The sequence below is a fragment of the Patiria miniata genome, unplaced genomic scaffold (genome assembly GCF_015706575.1).
Source record: "Patiria miniata isolate m_02_andy unplaced genomic scaffold, ASM1570657v1 HiC_scaffold_11, whole genome shotgun sequence".
Taxonomy (NCBI): Eukaryota; Metazoa; Echinodermata; class Asteroidea; order Valvatida; family Asterinidae; genus Patiria; species Patiria miniata.
This window is the reverse complement of record NW_024037049.1, coordinates 3,740,910-3,766,608: the sequence shown is the minus strand read 5'-3', so window position 1 is coordinate 3,766,608 and position 25,699 is coordinate 3,740,910. Positions and strand designations below refer to the sequence as shown.

Below are 25,699 nucleotides of genomic sequence, written 5' to 3'. Positions count from 1 at the left end.
CATTGACCGTAACAACACAGTGTTTTAAGCGCGACAAATGCAATCTGAATGAAAGTCAATGTGGATTTTTCGCAAGTAAAACACTACATTGTTACGATCATATTATTTTTATTGTTGCACTGTTTCTCCTGATATTCAATACACCTCTGACACACATTGTGAAAAATCAGTTAGCGGTGTGGAAAATCAAATTAGCGGTCTCGATAATTATCTACCACCAAACTCGTTGGGGGGGGGGGCAACAACTCCAGGAATGCAAGATGTATTCAATTGAATTTTCGTGCAGTGATTTGTCATTATGTTTAACATAACGAGATTTAATTTCAAAAGAAACCGTCAAACAATGAAGCTGTATTGACCGTAACAATACATTGTTTTAAGCGCGGGGTATGCATACGTTCTACAGCTTCGGCCTATTTGTCTTTTCTTGTGGTTTCTAAATCATTTTAGGTGAAATTATCCAACGTACGGTAACTTGCATCTGTAAGTTGTTATGTAAGTTTCAGCTTACTGATCCCGCAATCATTCTGCAATATCAAAGCATTACGGCTTTGACAGCAAAATGATTAGTCTGAGTATCACCCGTAATCCACGGAGCCATCTCCTGTCTAACGTCCGATATGTCAAAGCATGCAGATTTATGCAAGCCGCGCGAGTCGACTTTACTAAATCGTGACGTCATTTCATCCCAAAATCAGGACTAACGCTGTGATTGGTCAATTCGAATGCAGCGTTTTGTAATACAGCAACCATAGATATAGAACTTAAAATTCCATATCTATGACAACAACAGCCGGGAGCGCATTCGCGTAACATGATACCGAACGCCGCGCGCCTGACGTTTTTTTTTTAAATCGATGTCTTTGACGCGCAACGGGTGAATGACCGAAGACCCGATATACCTATAGACCGCTTGCAGACGCGTTCGATAATTGACGCGCGAAGGTGCGCGACGCCATGTTGTGGGACAAAATGTGCATGGATAGATATGCGCTTGACCCACAACATGGCGTCGCGCGCCTTCGCGCGTCGATTATCGAACGCGTCTGCAAGCGGTCTATGAGAAAGTGCCTGCTGATTGGTCGAAATCTAGGAAGTCAAAAGGCGGGGTCTTGCCTAATTAATCAACAAATCTGTTCGCGCATAATAGCCGTGGTCTATTACATAGACTACAAAATGATTAGCTTTGTGCTAAATACGTAGCGAACCTTGGTAGGTCGATGTCACATTTCATATCAATGTTCCAACTTACGTCAGAGGCGGATCAAGTGACTTTTGCTGCAGTTGGGTTGGGAGGAGTGGGAGTGGTTCAGGCCCGTCAGATACATAAAAGCCACTGCATGAAATCTTTACTTTAGTGTGTTAGAGCAGGAGAGGGGTTCGACCCCCCCCCCCCAGCCCCTCTGGATCCGTGACAGCATGTCACTGACAGTCAAAGGCAAGTCTGTACAAGCCCGGAATTTTCAAATTCAATCCTTAAGGTACGTACATTCGGGTGTTCCATTTGACTTTGGTTTTCTATTTTGTATTTCCAGTTCTAAGGGTGAGGGGCTTTGTTTTCTTGCGTTTTCCTATTTTGCGAATTACTATATATTTGGGGAACTCAGTTCACAATTATAGAAACGTTATTATTTTGAAACATGCAATAAACATATTACAATGTTCATTTTTATTTTTGCCCCGCATACTGCGTTTCTTACTTCAATTGGAAATTGCGACATTTTATGAGCGCTTCGCTCGTACCCCCGCCCTGCAAACAGCTAGGGCCTTGGGCGCCGGGCAGTTAAGAGCTGATGAGCTTGTGAAGCAAGTGGGAATGGCATTCTGGGTAACTAACCGCGGCCTATATTTTAAAACATAATTCAAGCTGATGCAGCTGTTTCTAAGGGTGCAGGTTAGTCTAGTTCTCTGACCCCATTGTCCTTTGAACTTCAGAAATATCTTTAGGTTGGGCCGGGAAACAGTCTAGGTGCAGGCCAGTAAATCGGTCCGAAATTGCCTACGCCGGCCAAATCACGATTTGCATACCCTCAGATTCCTCAGTATTTGAGCATATTGGGGGCCATGAACTTGAGGGTTCGTACAAAATAAGGATGTGAGCCGTGCACTGGAAGGCGAGCTTGAGTTAGCGAAAGCAAAATTGACTTCATAGTCGTACCTATAACATAGTCTATCAAAGCCTGATGTAAAAGCAAAGACACTGATACAAGTCGACTCAACTGATACTCGGATAAATGCCGTGCAAAATGTATTTATTTACATGTTTATTGCAAATGTGTTACGGGTATATACACCGTTAAGCAATACTTCACACACACCAAATGATATTATACAATGTACATCCGCTAACAAAAAACACTTTGGCAATGACGCAATAAAAACAAAGCCGGGTAGGTGGTAGAAAAATAAGAATCGAAACATTATTTAGATAAGTTTCATTTTCAAAAAACAGTTGAAAATATGCACGTTCCGATAGCTAGGCCTATGTACATGTTCTTATGAATAATGCGTAATTTCACATAATTATACCAACCAAAGTGATACTGTGTTGTTAATAAGTATATCAATTTATGCGCAATGCTTCATGGTAAATTATCCTGAAATGATTTAAAAGAATTTAAATCAAAATTAAACAAAAACTGAGGTCAACGGTAAGAATGGAATATAAATATAATAAGATAAAAGGGACATCATCTTTTCTGAACTTAGCTTTATACATGTATAATTATGAAGTATCATAATTCTGAAACGTGCATGCCTATCTGTTTAACTTTGCACCAAAAGTCACGTTGCATTATATCCATGGCAATTAATAGAATAATGAACTTATATCGTTAAAAAGAAATACGCACAATTAACGTTAAGTTTCACGAAATAACGGCAAGACTTTAACAAAATGATTCGCAAAACATAAACGAAGATGACAGTTACTTCGTCGGTTATAAATGTACACATAGTTAAAATAAAGGAAGCATTGTTATGGTAATAAGTACCCTTTTTACTTTATATAGGAACAAGACGAACAAAACAAAACCAACTGGATTGGAAAATAAACAATTAAATATTGATCGTGGAGGAAGAACATTCTGCACAATTTGTGATTTGCCATATAGGCCAGCAGCCTGGGGGTTTGGCCAGTATCAAATCAGGGCATAAATGATTATAGTGCGCATGCGCAAGGTATACCGCCCCTAGAGTGGTAACAAGCATTTTGATGGACATTTTGAAAAAAAAGGGTGATAACACCCAAAAAGCTGCCACCGCTGCAATGCTATCACATATTTTCCAACTCTGGAGGTGTATACCTTGACAAAAATCGCTATGACGATTATTCCCCTCCTTTGATAACGCCATGGCCAAATGTTGGACCGAGGCTGATGGCCTAATACCTTTTTTGGCCAGTGCACTGGTTTTTTCACACAATGGTGCTTATGTAAAGTTTCAGTGCACATACAGCCTCACGGCATACTACAACGCCCTACGGGCATTTAATAAACCTCGGTCTCGCCCCATTTGGAATCAGCCTACGTGATACTAGGCCAAATTAAGGCCCTTGCCTTGATTTCCCTACATTACTTTTGACAATACATGTACTGGCTTTCTAGATTATTCCGTAACCACATACAGAGCTGAGGTATAGTAAATCCCTTGATTTAGAAACTGGCTCAAGAAAATTGCACGTTCAGTTTGACATCACGAACATAGAGCACACAAACTGTTTTCCAAAACAATTTGCTATCAATTTGTAATATTTAAATACTAAACATGCTTAATAGTGTTTAGCAACTGAACATTGATGTTTAGGAATAAATGTTGAGATCGTGTTTAATTGCTAAGTACATTTTTTTGGAGTGTGCTTTACAAGTTATAGACTCTTATTTTACGGCCAAAATTAAAAGGAGTGACCAATAGTTTTTTTTCAAATCATGAGCGCGCCTCAAATAAAGGACGCATCACACATGCGCATGAGCGTGGTGTCACATCTGCTTCAGTAAAAATCAAATGACCTCCAATATTATTGTGGTCGTTAGCGTTTGTTGTTTTATCGCATAGTCTTTATTCTGACGAAATTTTACGACAGCGTTGTACATGTAAACACCCAAATGGGCCAAACAGTACGTCATACACAAACCCAATCATTACAAATGGTATGTGCGTACGGAATACGTTCGCGGATCGGAAATTTGCTTGTTAAATCACCATTTTGAGTGGTTCAACTGCCACACTATGGGCAAAATGCATTTAACATCAAAATGGATATATACGGTGTGGATCAGTTGGGGAAATAACTCCGCAATGCATGCAGTGGTGATTATAACAAGCTGGTTTTTCAGAGCCGTATACGTATCCCGTACACGCACCACTTTTAATGGTCCCTATTTTGGTTTTACGCGTTCTGGAGATAGCAAGTCGAAGAAAGTTTGTTATATAGAGGCCGTCATCATTTCTGGCTTGATGAAGTCTTGATTGGTTACCGATTTGAACTGGTTCTCTGCAATAGAAATAGAAGAGAAAATGATTGTCAATTCTCATACACTCTTAATAAAAAAAAGGTAATTATACTAACACTAATATTTATGATATACAAATATATATTCATGAACACTATCAAGAGTACTATTCATTATTTTGCATACTTTGCGACTTGGGTACATTTTTAGTTAATACTGCGACCCATTTATCCCCAGACAATACATTAGCACAAATTCAAAATGTGTTTAGAAATAAAATCGTCAACATTTCTTTCTTTCGTTTGTTGTTGTTGTTTTTTTTAGGCGGATCGACAAAAACAATTCTCTACAAACTTACCTCCGGAACCGTCTCTGTGAAAGAAGTGAGTGTCTACTGGTTTCAATGGTTTCATGTCCATATGTTGCATCGTCAGTAGCTGTGCATTGGTAAAACTAAAAAGAAACGAGGGGAAAAAACGTGTCAAACTTAATATACCGGGAACATCATATTGACTCTTTTGACATCCACTCACGATATTTTACTGTTTGATCGTTAGCTTTGACGATTATGCCAGAGGCTGGAATTTAATTGATACAGTCTGTATGGCATTTAATATTCGGCTGGTCAGCCGGATGTTAAATGTCATATATGTACTAAATGTTTCCCCGCCTGACTGTGCACCGAATCCGGGCAAGGGATGTGGATACCGACTTGTGACAAGTCCAACATGAGACAAGACTGTCTCCAATGCCACCATATTGGATTTTCCAGCCTTGCGCCTGTGCACGCATGTCGGACATTGGTTTTGATTGGTCCAAAACACCATTAAATGGGGTTTAGTACATCATCTTTTGCACAGCAAAATAGTTTTTTTTCTACATAAAACACAGACTTTTCTGTAAAAAGATTGGACAACAGGGTTAAGTGGCTCTTTCGAAGGAGAGGTCCTTTCCATGTTCCAGTTTTGTTGAGTTTGCATTTTTTTTTATGTGAAAACTAGGATTGTTTATTAGTTTGGCTGGTTTCAGTAACATTTAGCACTGAAGTATTTCGCGGCCGGTGTTGTGTGAAATTTGGACCCTCTGAAATACGGACTTGGATGACGCATGCCTCAGTGGACATAATTTGAGCAGGGACATGCATGTCACCTCTCCGACTTGGAATACTTATACAAAAAGACACGATTTCATAGGAATCCCGATTTTATATAACACCGGCCAGCAAATATGAAACTGTTTACTATAGCATATACATTTTGTAATTACCTGCGTTGGTTGAGGGGTCTGTAGTCATGTCTCATGAGCGAGGCACCGTGGGAAGACGATACTGATTCAGGAAGTTGCTCTAGGGTCAGAGATCTGATAAACTGATGATAGTCCACCTTATCTTCACCGTGTTTGTCGCATCTATTAAACAAATATATATTTATATGTAAATATTGTCAATTATTGTAAAGTTACACAAGATATACCATAAACTGCATTTGGCACAATGGGTAACTTTGGCAGAAGCCTTACCGGCATTACTGACAATTTTATACACTGGCGAAGGGACCTCACCTCTGCATGAGTCTGTCCAGCGCTTTGGCGCTCACGTTGATCTGGAACTTCCCACAAGCCTCCTTGAGGACTCTCTTCGTCACGTGACCTGTGTGGTTGGGGTCCATCTCCATGACGACCCGTCTGAGGTTGATGTGTAGTGGATCGGAAGGGTTCGGTGCCCTGATGGGGAAAAACAGAAAACCGCACAATTAGGAACTATCACTTCGAAAGAGTTAAATAAAGTCCAAGAAACAATTATTTTACGATGTGGGACATTTAAGGTAGGATTAATGGGACACCACAACATTTTTATGTCGTCATACTTATAGGCGATATTTGAAGAATATAGTTATGATCTGCATAATATATTTGAGCTTGATATACTTACCCCAACAACAAGTATTCACGCCGCTCTTTCATTTTTTATTATCGGCCCATAATTTTAGAATTTACGTATTTTCTTCGATATTCAGCTTGTTGTTGTGATGAATTCATTTAAAGTCGTTACAAAAACTTTGTTCTCACGACAAGTCAATCAAAACATAAGATTTTGGCCTTCTAGAAGTTGTTTAGTGAACCTCGTATATATACGTTAAAGTTCAAAGTAAACGTTATAAAAAAAGTACCCTGAATTAGTTTGGAATAAGTGATACATTTATTTATTACATTTCTTTACCCAGGGTTTGCCCAAACATTTGAAAACTGGTTTCCATTGGGGCCCATGCATACACTCACGTGTTGTAGTAGGATTTCTTGGCCAGGCGAATGCTATCAAAGATCCCATTGGCCATCGGATCTCTGCTCAAATCTTGCGTGTTTTTACTGCAATTATCAACACAGGAGAGAAGTTCAAATTCGATTTTAATGCAACAAGATATTTTACGTCAATACTTCCGACAAGACAAAGTAGAGTTAAAACATTACACAACAGATTTATTGTTTTCATTAAAGCTGAAGCTTGGACAGAGAAAGTTTCTTGCATTTTCCCCTCTATTTTTTTACATTGTAAGACGCGCAGCTTAAGTTAGACATGGCTCCTATAACAAATGATTTCATATAGGCCTACAGAAATAGGAAACGGTAAGAGTGACCAACAGCATATTCAAATGGAAGAACTAGCTTTCATACTTAACGCCACTTCGTTTACTCCTAAAACTTCACAGTCAAAATACTGACTATACTTGACTAGATAGACTTTTCAAGTCAGTTTAATCCAGACCACATTGATAGTTTTACTGAACTTAGTTTTACCCAATTTGACTGTTTTGTGATCGAACACATGGGGTACCTTCGCTACCACACTGTTTCTATCTTACCTGACCATCAGATGTGGATATTTAGGCTCCGTCTGATTCTTTGTCCCCGCCGCCGGAACGTCTCGGCCCGGGGTCGCCTCGGTAAAGTTGTCCCTGGCCTCCGTCGTGGGCGACACCTCGTCCGTGCCGAACTTGAAATGCACCCGCCGGCTGTCCCGGACGCGCTCGGCGTTCTCGGCCTGGAACAGCCGCAATTTGTCCCCCGTCTCGGCCGGCATGGACAGGCAGCAGCCGCTGTAGGCCTCGATGGTCTCGGACCGGCCGGGCAGGTTGGCCGGGTAAGGCAGGGCGCCGTCCCCGTCTAGGTACCGGTACTTGGGCAAGGGAGGGGCCACGGTGACTTTCAGGGAAGCCGGGAACTTCACGTAGCTCTCGTGAGATACTGTAACATTGGTAGCAAAGTTCGGATAAAAATTATCATCAATTACGGTCGAGTTTAATTAGGATATCTTATCACAAAATTTTATATGATTATTGAAATAAAGTATGTATAGTTCAACCACATACCGAACCAACAACACTGAAACAAAAGATCCATCGAAAGCCTTGAAATTAATTGGCTGACAATGAAATACGTCACTTTATGCACATTCATAAAAATCATACTCACGTGACTGATGCCTGTCTTCAGCGTCTCTGTCTTTATCACACGTTAATATAACGCTATTCTTGTCGTGTCTGCCTTTATTCTTCAAACCCTGGTCATCTCTCGATTTCAGCTGTTCAATAAATAGAACGTAAAAAAAACCAATTAATATTTCAAAATGTGTGATGTATCAGATCTAATGAGTCACGTGATTCCTTCAGATAAAATCTCATGCATGCAAAAATCAACATAATAATACATGTGATTATTTCAGTTTCTGGCAAAATATCTACAAAACCAACGTATTGGCAAACATTTTCACATGTTCAATTCTCCTTCTTTTTTTTACCTCGATTTCCATTAATAATAAAGGTTGCACCCATTATAAACGAAAATAGTACAGTAGGGACACATTCCCAGTGACTTAGGCACACACAAAAACCCCACAAACCCTTATATAACCCCCTTTTGATAATACACCCCCAGACAAAAAACTTTGTAATTATACTCAACCTAATCTCAACCTAGTGAAACGTTTTAAACAATTTGCGACATGAACATTCGTTCCAGAAATGGAGTTGAATTACAGAGAAACTAAAAATATCTCCCTACTGCCCAGTGTCTCCCTAGTGTAAAAGACAAAGTGTTTCCCTATACGGGTTCCAGAACAATATGCTTTCAGTAATCATGATATCATTGCAAATAATCGGAACAGTCCAAAAACATACTTCGATGATAGCAAGTTTATCAATAAAGACATTTATGGTCATATCATTGGGCCATTATGATCTTCATGGGAAGTAAAACACACACAATACATTCACTACAAAAACTGTAATGTTAATTTAACACCATTCGGTATCTATTGTATATAGGACAACACCAGTAAAATTTAACACCAGATGGTGCTATATAAATACCAATGGTGTAAATTTAACACTCCAGATTTTGCAGTGTAACACTGGAAAACACTACTCACAATGCTTCGCAATTGCACCTTGTCCTTTTCTTGGAAGCTTACGAAGTCACTCTGTTTCGTGCTATTTCCAAACTCAACCCCGTTTGTCGTATGCATCACCTGGAGAGTGTATCATGAAAATAAAGATTAAAAACCAAACTAATGATTGACATTAATAAGGTGATAGTCTCGATCTTGTAACGGGAGGAAAATGTTTCCATGATTTGTTTTCTTTGATATTTATTTCCTCCTGTGTATTTAACATCATTATTCGTTCAATTTAATTTGATTTCGAGCAACGGACTATCTGTGCGCAAAAGTAATGATCAATTGAGAGTGATGTGGTCAAACTTGTTCGTTCGGAAAAATTCTATTTCGTTTGTGGGCTTCCGATTTCGCATCTGAGAAGACGACTATGATAGAAGTGTTCATTTTCAATGAATGTTCAATGGAAAAAAATTCTGCACAGAAAAAAAATAGACACTTGTCCAACATTATTTTATTTCATTCTATCACTGTGATACTTTACCTTTTTAAGTTCTGTTTATATACATTGTTCATATTTCCTTTTCAAGCATTCATATATTTGGCCATTGTTTTTAGACATTTAGACCCTGTTTTAACACTATAACATAAATCATGTTTAATATCTTGCTAATGCAACTGCCAAATTTCGTTGCATCGAATTGATTCCTCGAGCAAAATCCAAAGCTCATGAAATGAAACGATTACTTACGAGATTTGCTACCTACATTTTACGCGTGAACAAAGATAGCCTGAATTATTTTGAACATTCGCTGGAACTCACCTCAGACGACGTAGGGCCTTGACACTTTTCCGGCTTCTTGTCCGTCTTCAATACTTGCGCGTCGTAGTCTTTGTGGTATATACTCGCTGGCTGGTCCGCGTCTGAGCCGAACTGGAGAAAAATTTATACAAGCCAGAAATTTCAAATAAGAATCAAAAATAAAGTATTTATCAAACTTTCTTGCGTAGATCTTGCAACGTCTTGCATGGATGTAAGTTGATTAACACGCAACCCGATACTTACTGATGAGAAAACAAAAATCTACAATGTCACTGCGTCATTATACTCTCTTAATTCCAAAGAGTAAAAATTCACTCCATTCGAGTGAAGATTCACTCTCACAGTCGGAAACTAGGGACTAGACGTTTTAGAGTGAAATTCCTTCCATCCTAAGATCGAGTTTTCACTCGAGCTTCGTCTGAAGTGGTTCTTTTTTCCGACTATTTCAATCAAACATGAGATTGATTTTCACTCTAAAACGTCTAGTCCCTAATTTCACTCTTTGGAACTTAGAGAGTAACTCCAGTTACTTTCCACAGCTTATATGTCCTGTTCCTGATTAAACAAATACATGAATAATATAGAAACACTACCTGAAAATGTACGCCAGTTTGGTATTCTTTGCCGGTCGATGCGTTCTCCAGCACGGGGCCACTGCCCCCAGAACCCCCGGCACTCTTCATTGCGTCACGCTGACTGGTTACATCGGCGGATCGCGTCACGCCATCTCTCCCCGTTGACACTTCTAGCTTCGCAGTGAGAAGAGGAGACTTGACTAAAAAGTAAAATGAAGGACAATTTTGTTGGATTAAAAAAACGACCTCTAATAATGAAATCAGGACTCTTTAAAGGTATTTGTAGGCTGCACTGCTATAAATACAGCAAGCCGGAAACAAAATATGTCGTGATGGACAGAAGACGATGAGAAAGAAGGCTACCGATTTAGACGACACGAAGTTTGAACTTATTCATAGGGTTAAATGTTATCTTTGACGTCTTGGTTGCAAAGTTAATGTCATGGTTTCGTAGATCAGTGACTTCCATTACAATTGAAGAAAACAAGGTTTGGGTAAAGATGAGTCGACAACATCAGAGTTCAAAACGTATACATGTATATTTCAACATATAACCGTTAAACATTTCACACCCATGATAGTCTGGTCATTCAGTCGTTTGATTTAATGCACTGTCAATATGCTTTTCAAAATAGGCCTATTATACAAAATGAAGTGTAATGTAATAATGAAAATGTGGCTTACGATTATACTGCTTGATGAAGTCTAAGTAGTCTATCGTGTTACCGGGCCCTTCTTTAGTCGATGCGAGCAGCTCATCTACGGTAGGTTGCGGAATAGGATCTAACAGACTATTACAGGCTCGCTGTAAGAGCTCCTTCGAGATATAGCCGGTCCTGCAATAACGATGGAAACATTCAAATAGTCATCATTCGTACGGTATATTTGGACCGGGTTGCGAGGCACATAGAGAATAAATAATAAGACATTTTGGTCAACTTGATTGGCTGAAAGAATTGGCAAGCTTGATAGGCACTATCAGAATGCCTGCTTCGTTGTGAACGAAAAATTAATATAATTTGTGACGGTTTTGCTCGTTCATTTTAATGCGCAACACGAGACAAAGTTAACCCCTTCAGTGCTTCAGCAAATCCCAGAATCTTGTCTTAAGCTTTTTGTTTTGATTTTTATACACTATGTGGAGATTTCATTCCAACAGGAACTTTGAGGCGATTTTAAATTTACCAAAAGTATCTATTTACTTCATCATATTATTTTTGTTTCGATATTTATTTAATTAGTGCACCATTTAACGTCAACCAATAAAATTGTCTGATAGTGCCTATCAAGCTTGCCAATAGTTTCAGCCAATCAAGTTGGTCGGTGCCGTCAGCCAATCAAGTTGCCCGATACTGTCAGCCAATCGAGCTGGCCGTTACTTACTTCATTGAGTCGTACTGCAAGAGGATGTTTCTCAAGATGGCAGCGTTGTCTTCGGCGGTCTTCTTAGCCGCGGTGACCGCGTCCAAGGGGTCAGGGGTCAGAATCATCTCTTCTTTCATACTCGCCCTGAAATGACACCGATTTCTTCATTATTTCCGTCCAAAAAAAAATCACTTTTAAAAATAAAAAATACCAAAATATTACATTAAAAAGATGTCACTCTGTTTTCGAATTATTATTCCCATAAAAAGTGAGCGCAAACAATTTTCAATAAGGTCCAGCTTGACGTTATACCGACATTTCGTGACTAACATTAAATAACTCAGTGGAAATCGAGTTGACTTATTCGTTTATTTTAGGAAGAGCTAATAATAACGGGTCGCTCTTAATTGCGCACATAAATATTGTGAAGATAGTTGTGAGTTGGTTTTTCTTTTTTAACTTTAGCAGATTAGTGTTTATGCGAAATAGTAGGAAAAGCCTAAACGATTACAAACTTTCTGGTGAGATTTTGCAGTGACGCAATGTGCAGAATCTCTTTTGAGAAGATGTGTGGTTCTGGAAAGAATCGGTTGGTTGTGAAACTCGACGTTCCGATCAGTATGCTGTGATCATCTTCAGAGATTCTGCACATTATTTATCGCAAACTCTCACTAGTTAACATTACCGCCATGCAAAGTTTCAAATCATATTAAAAGCTTTGATAAAATCACCATTGGTGCGGTGAATAATACAGAAAGATGGATGAAAGTTTAGACTCACTTCAAGGTGTCGGCGTCCTGCAAAAACCTGCCTTTTGCGATCTGCGTCGGTTCGACGAAGGCCGCCGATTTGGGCTCCTTGGGCGCCGCGTCGTAGTCTCTCTGGAACGTGGACAGCTTGGGTTTGGGCGCCGTGACGTTGTAGTCTCCACTCCGGAAGACATAGGATTCTCGCTCCTCTTCTAGCATTCTCCGGACCGTGGCGGCCGGGTCGCGATCGATGGGCTCCGTCTTGGAGCGGTACAGGGCCGGCGGCTGGAGCGGCTCGAGTCGGAGACCAGACCGGGGCCGGCCAGCCTTGAAGGAGGACACTGTCTCTGTTTGAAAGCTGGGATTCCACAATTTCAAAATTAAAATAAATTATTAAGTTTCAGTGAAACGTATGTATCTATTGTAAAATATTTTGTCGAATAATTTAATAGCTGTATATATTATTTGTATCGTTTTGGTTTGCGGTAACACCATGTGGTAATAACCATACGCTTAGAAGATATTTAGCTCTGAAAAGAATTTGTCCTGCTTATTATCAACTTTCGCCAAGTTCTTTTAGAACTTAGAGCAGGACTGTTCTTATCAGAACAAAAACTACTAAGCGAAAGTTGATAATAAGTATCTTCTGAGCAGTAGTTATTACCACATGGTGTTACCGCAAACCGAAACGATACCGATACTCCACCATGCAAAGCCTCAAATAGTATTTATTATTAGAAAAAAAATAACAAAAAAAGTTTATATGGCCACTCACTTGGAATCCTCGTTGCCGAATTGGAAGTGTGTGGTTCGGATGTCTTTCACATTGCGCCTGCGCATCTCTGTCCTGGCCTTCTGCAGATCCGGCAGTGTGGTTTCGCGTTGTATTGTCTGCAGAAATAAAATGATACAATGAGTGGTAAAAGCCGCTCTCAACCGTTCCATCACACCAATTTTATATGTTGTTTTTGTGAATTAAGAAGCATAAATAATCAAATCAAATCAAATAACTCACTTTGCTAAAGTCCGAATTGTAGAATGAAGTCCCCATTGCTGGATCTCGAAAGAAACGAGGGTTCATGTCCTGAAATAAAATAAAACGGGAACATACATCAGATTAATTTTGCCACTTCTGAATTTATGCTTGAAGTAATCGAATAATTTGTCTCTGAACTCTTCGTCCACGTTCAAAAGACAATACTTGGCAAGATGTTTAGAAGCAAATTATTTCTCATCACTTACCGGCAGATTTATTTGATTGTCTTGACGTAAAACAGTTTTCTGTAATGAAAAAGAAATGGATTTTGTTTTCTTACAAATTTTAGATCGTTTGGAATTCACAAATGCATGGGTGGTAAATGTAGATTAACTAATCATGGTCTTATTCGAGTAGTACACACAGTAAACGAAATAGTTGTCCCAATTATGGGGTCTGATATGGTTGCAGACCCGTAAATATACCACCATATATACCTCAGCGATAATTACGCCCACTTCCCGAAATTATGAAAAATATATACATGTACATGTACTCACAACTCTTCAAGGTGTTTGAGACACACATCAACTGAAAGCTCATTGAATCGTCTTTCATATTTCTGATACATTTTTTTTTTGGGGGGGGGGGTTAACCAGTAACTTTTGGACGAAAATTCCATCCAAAGATGATCACTCCTAAAAGCAGTCCTGAAGCCTATCCCCATTTTGAAAAAAAAAGGATACTGCGCTCCATCACACAACTGCAGAGCAATTTAAGGGCCCAATTCAGTTCATCCGAATTTGACAGAAAAACGAGATCGCAGTCATGTTAACGGCTTTCTCACTTTTTTTTTTAACAAACCCTCAAGTTCATGGCCCACAAAATGCTGTAATTTGTGCACGCAATTCGTGATTTGACCGGCATAGGCAATTTCGGGCCTATTTACTGGCCTGCACCCTTATGATGCTGATCGCTTCGACTGCATTATAAAAGCCAAAATCAGCACCACGAAACAGCGTCATTAAGCAATTTCCTTTCTCATGATTTTTGTAAGCCTAATCCGTTTGTGATCAAGCAAATCGTTAGCACGATTGAATACTGAAAATCTTTTCCCATATGGCCCTTCTCGGATTTTGTTGTTGGACACAACACTGAAGGTATAGTTACCCTTTGTGGTGGATGTTTCCTGTAGTCGTTGGTAGTGAGTGACTTCAGATAGACACCGTTGTCGACTGGCGCTGCGTCTCCTCGCATGTCGAAATGTGCCTGGTTCTTTACAGACAAAAATCAAAATATTTTTTGTTTTATTTCAGTGACCTTGAAAATAATATCACATTATAAACCAAATTTGTGCAAATTTCAATTTCCCTAAACTGTATGAATACAAGCCACTTTTTTCGATTTTGGAAGTGTCATTTTTCATTTGTGCCCATGCTGTTCCAAAAATTGGGGACGCTCTTGCAGTGATGTCACTTCCGGAGCACATACAGTTTAGGGATTTTCATATTTTCTTTCATGCAGCGTTTAAAGGCAAATTCGCCAAACCTATAATTTGAGACTTTTTTTTTTTAATATGTCACTTTTTTGGTCCTTACAAAGACATCAAAAGCCCGATTCAATTTTGTTGTTCAAAGCCTACCTGAACCCCGGAGTCCCATGACAGAGCTGTGATCTTATCCGGCTGTGTCCCCTTGGAATGAAACAGAAAATTAAATGTATGTTAATATAAAGAAAAAAAATAGTAAGTGATTGGAATGACGATGACGAATCCTATCAAACACCGGTCCCGCTTTATCATACTCTGTCCAGTCTCGACCAGGTTGAGCGTCCAACATAAAAAATGCTGAGTGGTTGCCAAACCGGTTTCTATACAAATTGTACGCATGCCCCAACAAAACTAGTTTTGAGAATTGATTTGGGTATTCAGTGCCATAATATATATCTTTCCACTCTATCGCACACGATGACCCTTAACCTCGAAACAATATCCCGACACGACCATTTCTTTTCACCTGACATAACCGTTTACAGAGTTGCCGCTCAACTGTCAAGTGAAGTTACGTTCAATTACGCAGTTTGCAGGCCTGTGCCAGAAAAAAATCTGCTAATATGATGGATTTTTTGAGGGAATAGAAATATAAATATAGCACAGAATGGGCCATACTGTGTATGTAATGTTGGAACAGAAGAAAATAATGCAAAATGGTGCATTATAAGCAGGCCTGTAGTTCAGTGCCCAAGCTTAGGACTCGAACGAGCACCTTCTTTTTATTGACGCACAGCTGTTTCTGTTTTAATATCGTTTTTTTTATGAATGTTCAAAAAGAATACAGACGCTGAAGAAAAAGGCCTACACTGAAAAATCTAGTGCTGAACTTTTGAACACATAAAAAACGTGCGACTTTTTTTTGGGGGGGGGGGTACAACCGTTTATAAACATTTGAACGCCTTTATATGGGGAGAGACGTCAAGGGTTCAAGCTCATAAAGCCCGGTTCATACTCGGCGCGAAAGCGAAAGCGAACGCGAATTTGTGACGACATGGCAAGTATTCGCGCTGCGAATTCACATTTCAACTCGGACGAATTTCGCAGCGAAAGTTTCATGACGTCAACTTCGCTTCGCATTCGCTTTCGCATGAAGTTTGAACCGGGCTTCAGGAGTAATTTTGAGTCTGATTCATTAAGCAGGTATCCATGCACCAAAAACAAAGCCACAAACAGCCGGTTTAAGTTTAGCAGCCGCTTGAATGAAATTTGACTTTTTTTGACAAAATATATACATTCCGTTTTACATTGTCTGCCTCGTGAACGATTCCAGTTGATTAGAACATGGAGGTATAGCTCCATGATTAGAAACACTAAACATGTGTTTAACTTTTAAACGCTTGACGTCAAGACATTCAATTTTTAAACGTATTTTTGCCATTACCTATAACCACTTGGTTTTTCAGTATACTGTTATATTTATGAAAGCATTTTACTGTGCTACGCTCCATCAAATATACATGAGATGTAAGCAAACACAGGTTATTCACAACAGTCGCATCACAGTATCGATCGTTGCTGCTGAAGTTAACAGTAAACAAGGCTGGGGACTCCAGTGAATTGTCCACCCAACGTAAAGCAAACACGGGACGAGTGTTTAAGAAAACTCGAGTCGAGTGTTGCTATATTGTTAAACCTTTCCCCATGTATTTATAGAACAAGCATGCCTGTCACGGCCCTTAGCCTAATGGTTAAGAGAAAATGCCGCAGAAAAGTGCAGATCAAAGTGAACAGGCACCAGTAAGGCAAGAGCAAAATGATGCTTGCTTAGAACTAGTCACTTTTTTGTACCTACATTTTTCACGTGTAGTCCTAGCCATGTTCAGATGTTTTGCACAGGAGGATATAGTTCGTTAATGGCATCGGCCTAATGAATTGTAATTCACGCCGATATTGTGAAGTTGGGGTTTTTAAAGATGCTTTGTGAGAAACAAAAGAGAAGCAAGGGTTTATTTGGACTGGAACCCATTAATTAATCTATATTTGAATTATACTTGATGGTACAGAACGTCGTACGATGTACATAAACATGTCGCATACATCAAAAAAGAATTTAACAAATCGTAGATTCAATCATGTGGGGAAAAAGTGGGCACAGTTAATGTTTAGAAATTTATTTAAACTCTAAACACACATTTTACAGTTGATATTTTTTAATGATGCAACCACGTGACCTAATTATCTCACTGGTTGAACAAAATACCCTCGTGAATGAGACTCTATAATAAAAGAGGCTATTTCACGCGTTACTGATTTATTATCATGAATCCGAATTAATCCGTGGGATGGCCATAATCCCTTAACCTTATCAGTGTTAACCCGCGTATTGAACAAGTTAACAACAATCGCAAATACTACGTGTGTTCAATACGCGGGAGATAAATTCAATTCCAATGTTTCATTGATAACAACAACTGTGCATGATGTACGATATTGCACTTTCGAGACCGAATTTCGGCAAACTGTAATGTAGACCATTTCATCACTGAATGCCGGTTTCCAATGAATTGCGATATACTTCAAGCATGAACGTTACATTTACATTTACATTTCTTTCTTTGGCTTTAGTGTCATCACATTTTGTTGGTGTGGGAGTCTGGACTCTGGAGTTGAGATGGGATTAGTACTTTGCTTCTCTGTTAAATGTCAAAGTTTTATAGTGTAATAAGTATGCCCAAGCTATCACAGTTTTTCATCCTCCGATCATTATATATATTCAAAAAAGTTACGTGCAAAGCGGAAAGAAGTCTAGAAACTCATTCACACATTTTTTTAAATACATCTTCCGTTATTCTTTGATCGTTTTAGCACGAAATAATTTCGTTCTCTGTGATATGAAATTCACTTTGAACGCTTCTTTTTGGACCTATACCGTATACGACCATTGCAAATTTATGGGCACAAGTCATTTCCATTTTATGGATAATTTAGAATTGAAACTATAATTTCAAACATTATTTTAATTGTGCCTTTGATATAATGCGAAACGGTGATTCTGCGTGCATTCTGTTCCACCTGACCGGCTAAACTATAACGTGAATATAGTTATGCACCGCTCTCAATGTCGGGTCGAAATTTCTCGGAAAATTGTCAAAGATTTTGTTAGGGCCCTGTCGGAGCGATTCTCCAGAAATACCACCCGTTTATATGGTACCACCCGTGTACGTGTAAACCTCACCACAACTCCCTGTATTTCTCCGGGCCTACCTTGTAAGCGAATTTAGTCGTGCTGGCCCATGGCGGTATTTTAGTCCTGTCACTCGTCAGGTTGGTGATGTGGTCTTGAGTGAGTGACCGCCGTAAGGCCCGGACCTCCTCCACACGGGACGCGCCGTACAGTTGCTCCCTCCTCCTGGCCGTCGACGCCGGGTTCAGTACGCTCATGTCTCCGGTCGACCGGGACTCCGGGCTTTACCAAGACGATTGGATGATTTGGGTGGGGAAAAACTGAAGTTGAAGTACTTGATAATGGATTTCCCCAGTGAAGTTTAAGAAGTCTGAACAAGGGAGATTGATACAAGGAGAAAGTGCTTTCCAGAGTTTTGCTTCACACCAGTTTCAGGAGAATTTTGTCTTGAATCGGCGATGTAAGTCAACGCGTGTGTATACGTTCCGCGTGCGGGACAGTGTTGCTGTTCGTTACCATTGTACACGTAACAAAATCAGTGTTTACGAGCGTTGCGTGGAGGTGCTGTGCGAGGGCGCTGTTCCGAGGAGCGATTGTTCGGGTTTTGTGCCGCGTTGCTAGACAACCAAGGCCAAATGTTAACCAAAAGGGCACCCCCAACAGCCCGAAGGGTCACTGTATGAGTCGGTTGTACCCTCATATCGATCCACTCAGCAGAGTTACGATTATCTTGAATAGCGACAAAAGGAAGCATCTCGCTCATAATACAACAGACCTTTCTCCAAAAAGTACCAGGTATACAAAAGGGGTCGCCGAAAGATTTGTGTATTAAAAGATAATCTTTTTGTCCAGCTTGATAGATTGCTCAATAATGGTACGTGGCCGGTGATCTTACTGCTGACGCACGGCGATATACTCAAAGATTAATGTCATTTGCATCACCGTTGGACTCGTGAATTTCCTCTATGTAAACAAACAAAAATGGTTTATAGAGGCTGGCGAGAAAATACTACAGATCTTGCAATGAGGCTACAAAATGTATGGAAGTTTTATGGATATATTTGTTCACTTTTATTGCCAAGAAAGTACAATGTCCTTTTCTCATTTGTGGTATCGTTTATGGTCTTTCATTATATTATAACCGAATGTAATTTAGTAACAACTGCAGATAAATAATTAATAATGTCGCAGACTCAAATCGACATACACAGCACTGTTACTTTAATTCCACATGCAGGCCAAAGCTTTTTTTTTAGACTATAATTTCACCTATAACTCAAAGGAAAATTGTAGCTCGGATATTAATTCTTAAAGGTTTTCCCAGCATTTTCATAACGTTTATCATTCAAATTCCGCACCTCTTCCTATATTCAAATTCGTCCCTCAACATCGATTTAGTGCGCTAACGTTTAATTTCGTCCTGTGTCAGACAATTCAGTTCAAGCAAATTCAAACAATGACCACTCGTTTTCGTCCCGGCTTCGTCTCGTCTATGCCAAACCTTGTTATTCAAAAATCAAATTCGTCTAATTAATTGATATAAGACGAATTCGATCTCTGAATGCTGCCGAATGGCGTTGATCTGTACTGATGAATATTCTCGACCCGGTGACTAAAGAGGGTGACCAAACTTAAAATTAAATGGTATATAATAAATGACTAAATTGGTTTTGTTAAAAGCGTGTGAATTTTTCGTGGATGAAATGATAGAGTTGGTGAATTTGAATTTAAAAATATGTTAAAATAGCCGGGGAACCATTTCTAATTGAAAGATAGGCCTAATTGGTAAGGGTTAAAAAGTCTTTGTAGCTGATGTAGTTAAGCGATCCGCAGTAGACGGCATGCAATCTTTACGAGCAGAAGTCACTCAGCTGATCAAACGTTGCGGTGCCGAAAGTCAAACGTTTCGGCCGTGCAGACGTGAACCGATTTAGCGCAGTTCAGTCAATTCGGCGCAGACGGTCCGAACGATTCGCCACAGACGTATGATTCGACGCAGATCAAGTCATTGAACGATTCGGCGCTGAAGTCAGTCCGAACGATTCGTCACGAACGTCGATTAAAGTGTTATAAGTTTCAGTTTCTTTCCCGGTGCTATTTTCGAGTTTTACCCCCAAATAAGTTTTTAAATTATTATAATTTGTCTAGCAATAGGCCTACAAAGTTATTCACTTTTGAATGAAACTTCGAACAAAAAAATAATCCAACCCTGGTTGGACACTCTTTGCCATCCCCTTACAAAAACCTCAGGATCAACCACTGAAATCCAGGGATAAGTTTTCTTTTAATTGCTACAATAAAGCATTCATCAGAAACGAGATTTGAACCTGCCACCCATAACACCGTCGGGGTTATTTCGCAGATTTACATCCGGCTCCAGTCACTTTATTTGTTCTATTTTATAAATCGGTCTCTTATTCCGAATTTAACCAAAGCAATTCAGTTGCACATCGTGTCAATTTTCTTTAAATTTGAGTCAACTCATCTTGACCAACGCGTACCTTGGTTAAGACAACCCGTTACCCATACACAAAGGTTAAAGATTCACTTACAATTTCATTCTTTTTCATTGTTTAAGGGATCGGATTTGACAGAGTTATCTTCATAGACGTCGTGGAGAGATCTATATGATCTTCAAACACTTCCGTTTGACATTGGCCCGGTTATTTTAAAGCGTTTATCATTCGAATTCACCATTTCTAATATTCAAATTTGTCCATCAACATCGATTTAGTGCACTTTCAATATTTAATTATTTTCGTCTTTTGTCAGACAGCGACAGCCCCCCTCCCATGAAACCTTGTCGCCCCCCCCCCCCCCCCCCCACTGAGATTTTGAGTTTCTAAAAAAAATATCATTGATCTACATGACGCCCCCCCCCCATGAAATGTTCCAGCCCCCCCCCAGCGGCCCCCCCCCCCCCATGAAAAATTCCTGGCTACGCCACTGGTCCAAACAAATTCAAACAATGAGCACACGTCACGGTTTTCGACTCGGTGTATTCGATTTCGTCCTGTCTACGCCGAATCTTGTTATTCAGAAATCAAATTCGTATAATTTTATTGATTTATATAAGACGAATTCGATCTCTGAATGCTGCCATTCGGCAACAGCTTAGACGAATTTGATCTGTAATGACGAATATTCTCGACCCGGCGACTAAAGAGGGTCACCATACTTGATTGAATGGTAAATGACTCAAATTGGTTTTGTTAAAAGCGTGTGAAATGTTTCTCGGACGAAATTAAAGGAAAGAGTTTGTGAATCAAGTGAACAATCTTTTAAAATAGCCGGGAAAACCGTATATTTGAATCGTTACAATCTCAACAATGTGTTTTCTCTTCTATTTAATGCATCCCCCTTTTTTTAGGTTTCGGATTTGACAAATAGACTTACTGACAATTATATTCAGAAACCTCTGAGCGAGACGGTGGCGCACCCAGGATTTCTTGGGGAGGGCTCACAATTTATGTTTCAAATTCTTTCGAAGTTAATTTGAAGAAAAAAAAATCCGAAAATGTTTAGCCGCAGGAAAAAAAATGGGTTTTTTTTTTTTTTTTTTTTGGGGGGGGGGGACTATTTTGACGTTGGTGGCGCCACCTTCACCCCTATTATACTATTCAAAAATAGGCCACATACATATCGCCAAGGTCAAATCGTGGGAGTAAAAAAAACAAAAAAACATTGACAACCTCGAGCGGGGGGGGGGGGGCTCAAGCCCCCCGAGTCCCCCCCCCCCCCCTTGGGTGCGCCACTGGAGTGAGACGTAACTTACATCGATGAGTAATCATCAAAATCTTCTGTTTGATTATAACGGGGACCTGTTGTTTTCTCCCAATTAAACGTATGTATGAACCATTAGGCCAAAAAAAAAAAGTCTCCGGTTTCTGGTATGGAGCTTGCCCAAAAAGTGGTGCGGCGACGCGGCTTTTTTTTTTTTTTTACCAGTGATTTTTTTGCCTCAAATGTGTGCTGATGACTGCAAATGGTGCCCGACTAGACTTAGTGCAAATACATACATAACCCCATCTAAAAACACGTTAAAATTGTGCAGCAGCAGGATTCCAGTCTAACCAGTGAATTTGGCGGTTTTGAGACATCATCTTTCATTGAAAAAAAAAACTTTTTCATTTTGCCGACGCGCATGGCTACGGCGACGCGCGCGCATACCAGAAACCAGAGACTTTTTTTTTGGCCTTAACGAACATGGTATAATTTTCTTCAAAAGGAAATCGGGAGTTTTTGAAACTATTTTACTCAACCCGTCATCCGGTTTTGTTTCCTTTTGCCAACGATTTTGTTTCTTTCTTTTAATAAGAAATTTGAAGTTTGTGAATTTGTCTCCCGTTGTTTAGAAATTGGTTTGGTGTGTGCTTCGAAGGTTGGGCTTATTATTTTTTGGCCTTCAATTTTTTATACTTCGTTTTGAGAACTTGTTTAATTAATTATAATTTGTTTAGCTTCCATTTTTTTAAGATTTCGGAATTGTTAAATGCTTGACTAATTATTCTCGTAATGGTGCTTTTTTTTAGACATTTAAAAATTATTGGTTTCTTTGGTTTTTACTTGAGGGAAGTGGATTTTCTGTCAAGTTACAATGTCAGCATGTACTAAAATAATTGTATGTCCTTTTTCCATAAAATTCAAAGCATTGTACATGTATAAACAAATTCATGGCGTTATACACCCGTCGTCCCTTATACATGCACATGCGCGTATTCAAATTTCTAATGATGTTTTTGTGACGTGATAATTGTATTTCCACCCATGGAGGACCATGCCGGAAATTATGTAAGCCTAAACCGGCCTTGACCCATTATACACGTCATGCACAGACCGGCTTGAGTCCGTTGCGCATGTATGGTGATGTACATGTACATGTACACAACGTACCAGCAGGCCTGTACATACAAGATATCACGAGCAGATTGTATGCGGATACTGATAACAAAAGGCCTGTACGGGTCAACGGTTTATGCATAGTACGCATACGAATGAATGGGATGGGCCGTAACGGTTGTCGTGCGTGTGCCGGTTTGTTTACAAGCAATTCAAATCAGAATGTTTAAATGCCATAACCGTTACGAGGAGTACGAGTCGGCATAGCTAAATGGTATAGCTAACTCAGTTCCCATCAGCATTTTTACTGCAAAAACATAATATTTTTGAATATATGTGTATTGTCTAGGTTCTGTCGTAAAATGGAAAGCCTGGAGGAAAATACAGAACTGGAAATCAAGATGAGCGATCTGTACCCGCGGTTCTTGAGTGGCATCAAGGAGCATCAGGCACCATCATGTTTGGAGATGCTTCGGTTAGAGATGTACCAGGCGTGGATTGACGGCAAAGGGGACGCTAGTTATCATGTCACAGCATCAGAGGCCGTCGGCATGGCCATCGGACACAAACACGTACAGTACGTGGAATATCTGCTGCAGGAATACCCAGTCCAAGCCATGAGGACTGGGGGGTACCGCTGCAGTCACGTCGCCCGGGCCGTTGAGACGGACCTGCCAGCCGTGGTACGCAGGCTTCTCCAGCACACGCTGATGCTGCCTGCCTCGCAAAATCACCGCTCCAAGCTGTACCACTACGGGTTCCGATTCAGAAAGAATATACGCTCCCCTTGTAATGGACCGAAGGGACTGGATTCCAAATTCAAGAGCAAGAAGACGAAGAAGGTGACGATGATGAGCTACTTGAACAAGCCGTCGGGATGCATGGTGTCCGGACCCAGTAAGACGGCCGTGCATCTGGCCAGCGAGATGGGCCGCGCGGCCTGCCTGGCTGAGCTGCTCCATCACGGAGCCATCCCGACCCCAAAGGACAACGCCGGATTCAATCCCTTGGACTGCGCTCTTCGTAAACTCTGCAGCGACAGTAGGAGCCTCAACCCGGCCAAACTAGCTCAAACCTTGAAGGAGCTGTTTCCCTTCCTACCCGTGGTCCAGGCTGCTCCGGAGACGGTGGATCTGGTTCGGAAGACTGCGGAACGAGCCGATATTTCCCCGGAGTTGAAGGAGATTCTGTCATGGGTACTCAAAGAGATGGGAACCCCAAGATCCCTGGAACAGATCTGCAGACACCGGATCCGGACGGAAATCGGACATGCAGGCTTACAACCTGTTCCGGTTGGGGTTCTGCAGTTGCCCTTACCTAAACTTATCAAACAATATCTCTTCGCATCGTTTTGATTTGAGAACAAATTAATTTGATGTACCATGCTGGATGGTTCAACTGTCGCTTTCCCATGCTAATAGAAGTATCAACGGCTTGCGTTCTATACCGAACTCAATAATGGATGGATCATACATGTACAGTCGAACACTTTTATAACAAGGTCCTTTGGACTTTGGACTTACTACCCAACCTTGTTATAACAGGTACAGTCGAGTCTCGTTAATACAAACTCGTTCAGACCATGGAGCTATTGTAGCTCCATGTTCAGACCTAGCCAAATTGTTTGTTATATCAGAATTTTGTATTAAGAGGAATATCAGTCCCACTCACTGTGCACATAAATGCACAGTCGGGACCAAGGCTTTTTGTTTGTTTATGACCAGAATTTGGTATTAACAGAGTTTGTACTAACGAGAGTCGACTGTACATGTACTTGGGGCGTAAACTGTTGCTTGTCTTCTTATCAGGGTTCGACTGTACTTGTAATTATTTTCAATGTGGAATGCAGACATTTTAATTGCATTCTGTTTATTGCTACATGGTTGTGGGGGTTTTTTTTTGGGGGGGGGGGGATATTGGGTCCGGAAAAGGCAATGAACATGTATATGCATGGAAATCTTTGTAATTATTTATTCAAATTTTACAAGTACATTTGTACATGTAGTGTACATATCTGCATCATGAAGTTTAAAATTTATAAATCTCTTGTAAAGTCTTGTAAATAGTTTCTCACTTACATAAATAAAATGAATTACAAAATAACGTCGAAATGAATAATATCAAAGGAATTTCATCCGTTGGAAAGTTCTCTCTGTAAAGGTCCAGATTATTGAAACGAATTTTAAAAGATACAGAAGTTGAAAACGCTCATCATCACAGATTACAGATTCAGTTTGAAAAAAAGGTGTTGTATAATTTATAGACGTCTTTTGCCGTAGAAGGTGAAATATGGACATATTATTATAGACCCATATTCTAAAAGTTGAAAAGATATAATTATTTCCTTCTCACTTTTCCAGGCTATTGCGTAATTGGAAAACTGATAAAGATGGCGGTTCGTATTGTGAAACAATCTCTAAAAACTCCCCATAAAATCATTTCGCTAAGATCAATGTATTGCAATCTTGATTAGCGGGTTTGACAACGTTACATTTTATGTCAAAATATCGCATAGACATCTTATACATGTAAATATATTTATTTCGTTATATTTATTTTATCTCTCTCAGGCATTGTTGTGTTTTTATCTTTTAATTGAATATTAATTAAAAAAAATTATTAATGACATTAAAATTTGGTAATCCCTTTTTAAATTTAATTTTGATATAATACATATTGTAATTATTTGGGCCTACTAATATCAACCAATTAAATGGTTTTCTCGAAAATGGAACTTGTTGAGAGTCAATTCATTTTGGTTTATATTAAATTGTCATAATTATATTTCGTGTGCATTGTCTTCTCATTTGCATCATGATCACTTTGGTATTTCTAGTACTGTAAGCCTACGCATATCT

The 25,699-nt window shown here is 39.7% G+C and overlaps 2 protein-coding genes across 2 annotated transcripts; one reads left to right on the top strand and one right to left on the bottom strand.

Moving 5' to 3' along the window:
• Nucleotides 1-2,247: 2,247 nt before the first annotated feature.
• LOC119742319 lies at nucleotides 2,248-18,567 on the bottom strand. Its single transcript, XM_038218273.1, has 19 exons — nucleotides 18,083-18,567; nucleotides 14,969-15,019; nucleotides 14,497-14,601; nucleotides 13,593-13,631; nucleotides 13,366-13,434; nucleotides 13,126-13,241; nucleotides 12,382-12,708; nucleotides 11,620-11,745; nucleotides 10,921-11,072; nucleotides 10,255-10,436; nucleotides 9,662-9,772; nucleotides 8,875-8,973; nucleotides 7,920-8,028; nucleotides 7,310-7,691; nucleotides 6,729-6,815; nucleotides 6,012-6,173; nucleotides 5,718-5,858; nucleotides 4,810-4,904; nucleotides 2,248-4,492 (listed from the first exon to the last, which is right to left on the bottom strand). Exons 1-19 carry the CDS (start codon nucleotides 18,257-18,259, stop codon nucleotides 4,425-4,427), a joined length of 2,598 nt encoding a protein of 865 aa, XP_038074201.1. The 5' UTR covers nucleotides 18,260-18,567; the 3' UTR covers nucleotides 2,248-4,424.
• Nucleotides 18,568-18,645: 78 nt separating this feature from the next.
• LOC119742335 lies at nucleotides 18,646-24,444 on the top strand. The gene is made up of 2 exons (XM_038218274.1): nucleotides 18,646-18,797; nucleotides 23,191-24,444. The coding sequence occupies exons 1-2, from the start codon at nucleotides 18,682-18,684 to the stop codon at nucleotides 24,194-24,196; spliced, it is 1,122 nt and encodes a 373-aa protein (XP_038074202.1). The 5' UTR covers nucleotides 18,646-18,681; the 3' UTR covers nucleotides 24,197-24,444.
• The last annotated feature ends 1,255 nt before the right edge of the window (nucleotides 24,445-25,699 follow it).

Excerpts from the sequence above, each read along its gene's own strand:
- LOC119742319 (XM_038218273.1), bottom strand. The coding sequence starts at position 18,259 with ATGAGCGTACTGAACCCGGCGTCGACGGCCAGGAGGAGGGAGCAACTG. Across the intron at positions 14,602-14,968 it reads CATGGGACTCCGGGGTTCAG|AACCAGGCACATTTCGACAT; the intron begins GTAGGCTTTGAA and ends TTGTCTGTAAAG. Across the intron at positions 12,709-13,125 it reads TTCGGCAACGAGGATTCCAA|CTTTCAAACAGAGACAGTGT; the intron begins GTGAGTGGCCAT and ends GTGGAATCCCAG.
- LOC119742335 (XM_038218274.1), top strand. The coding sequence starts at position 18,682 with ATGAGTCGGTTGTACCCTCATATCGATCCACTCAGCAGAGTTACGATT. Across the intron at positions 18,798-23,190 it reads CTTTCTCCAAAAAGTACCAG|GTTCTGTCGTAAAATGGAAA; the intron begins GTATACAAAAGG and ends TGTATTGTCTAG.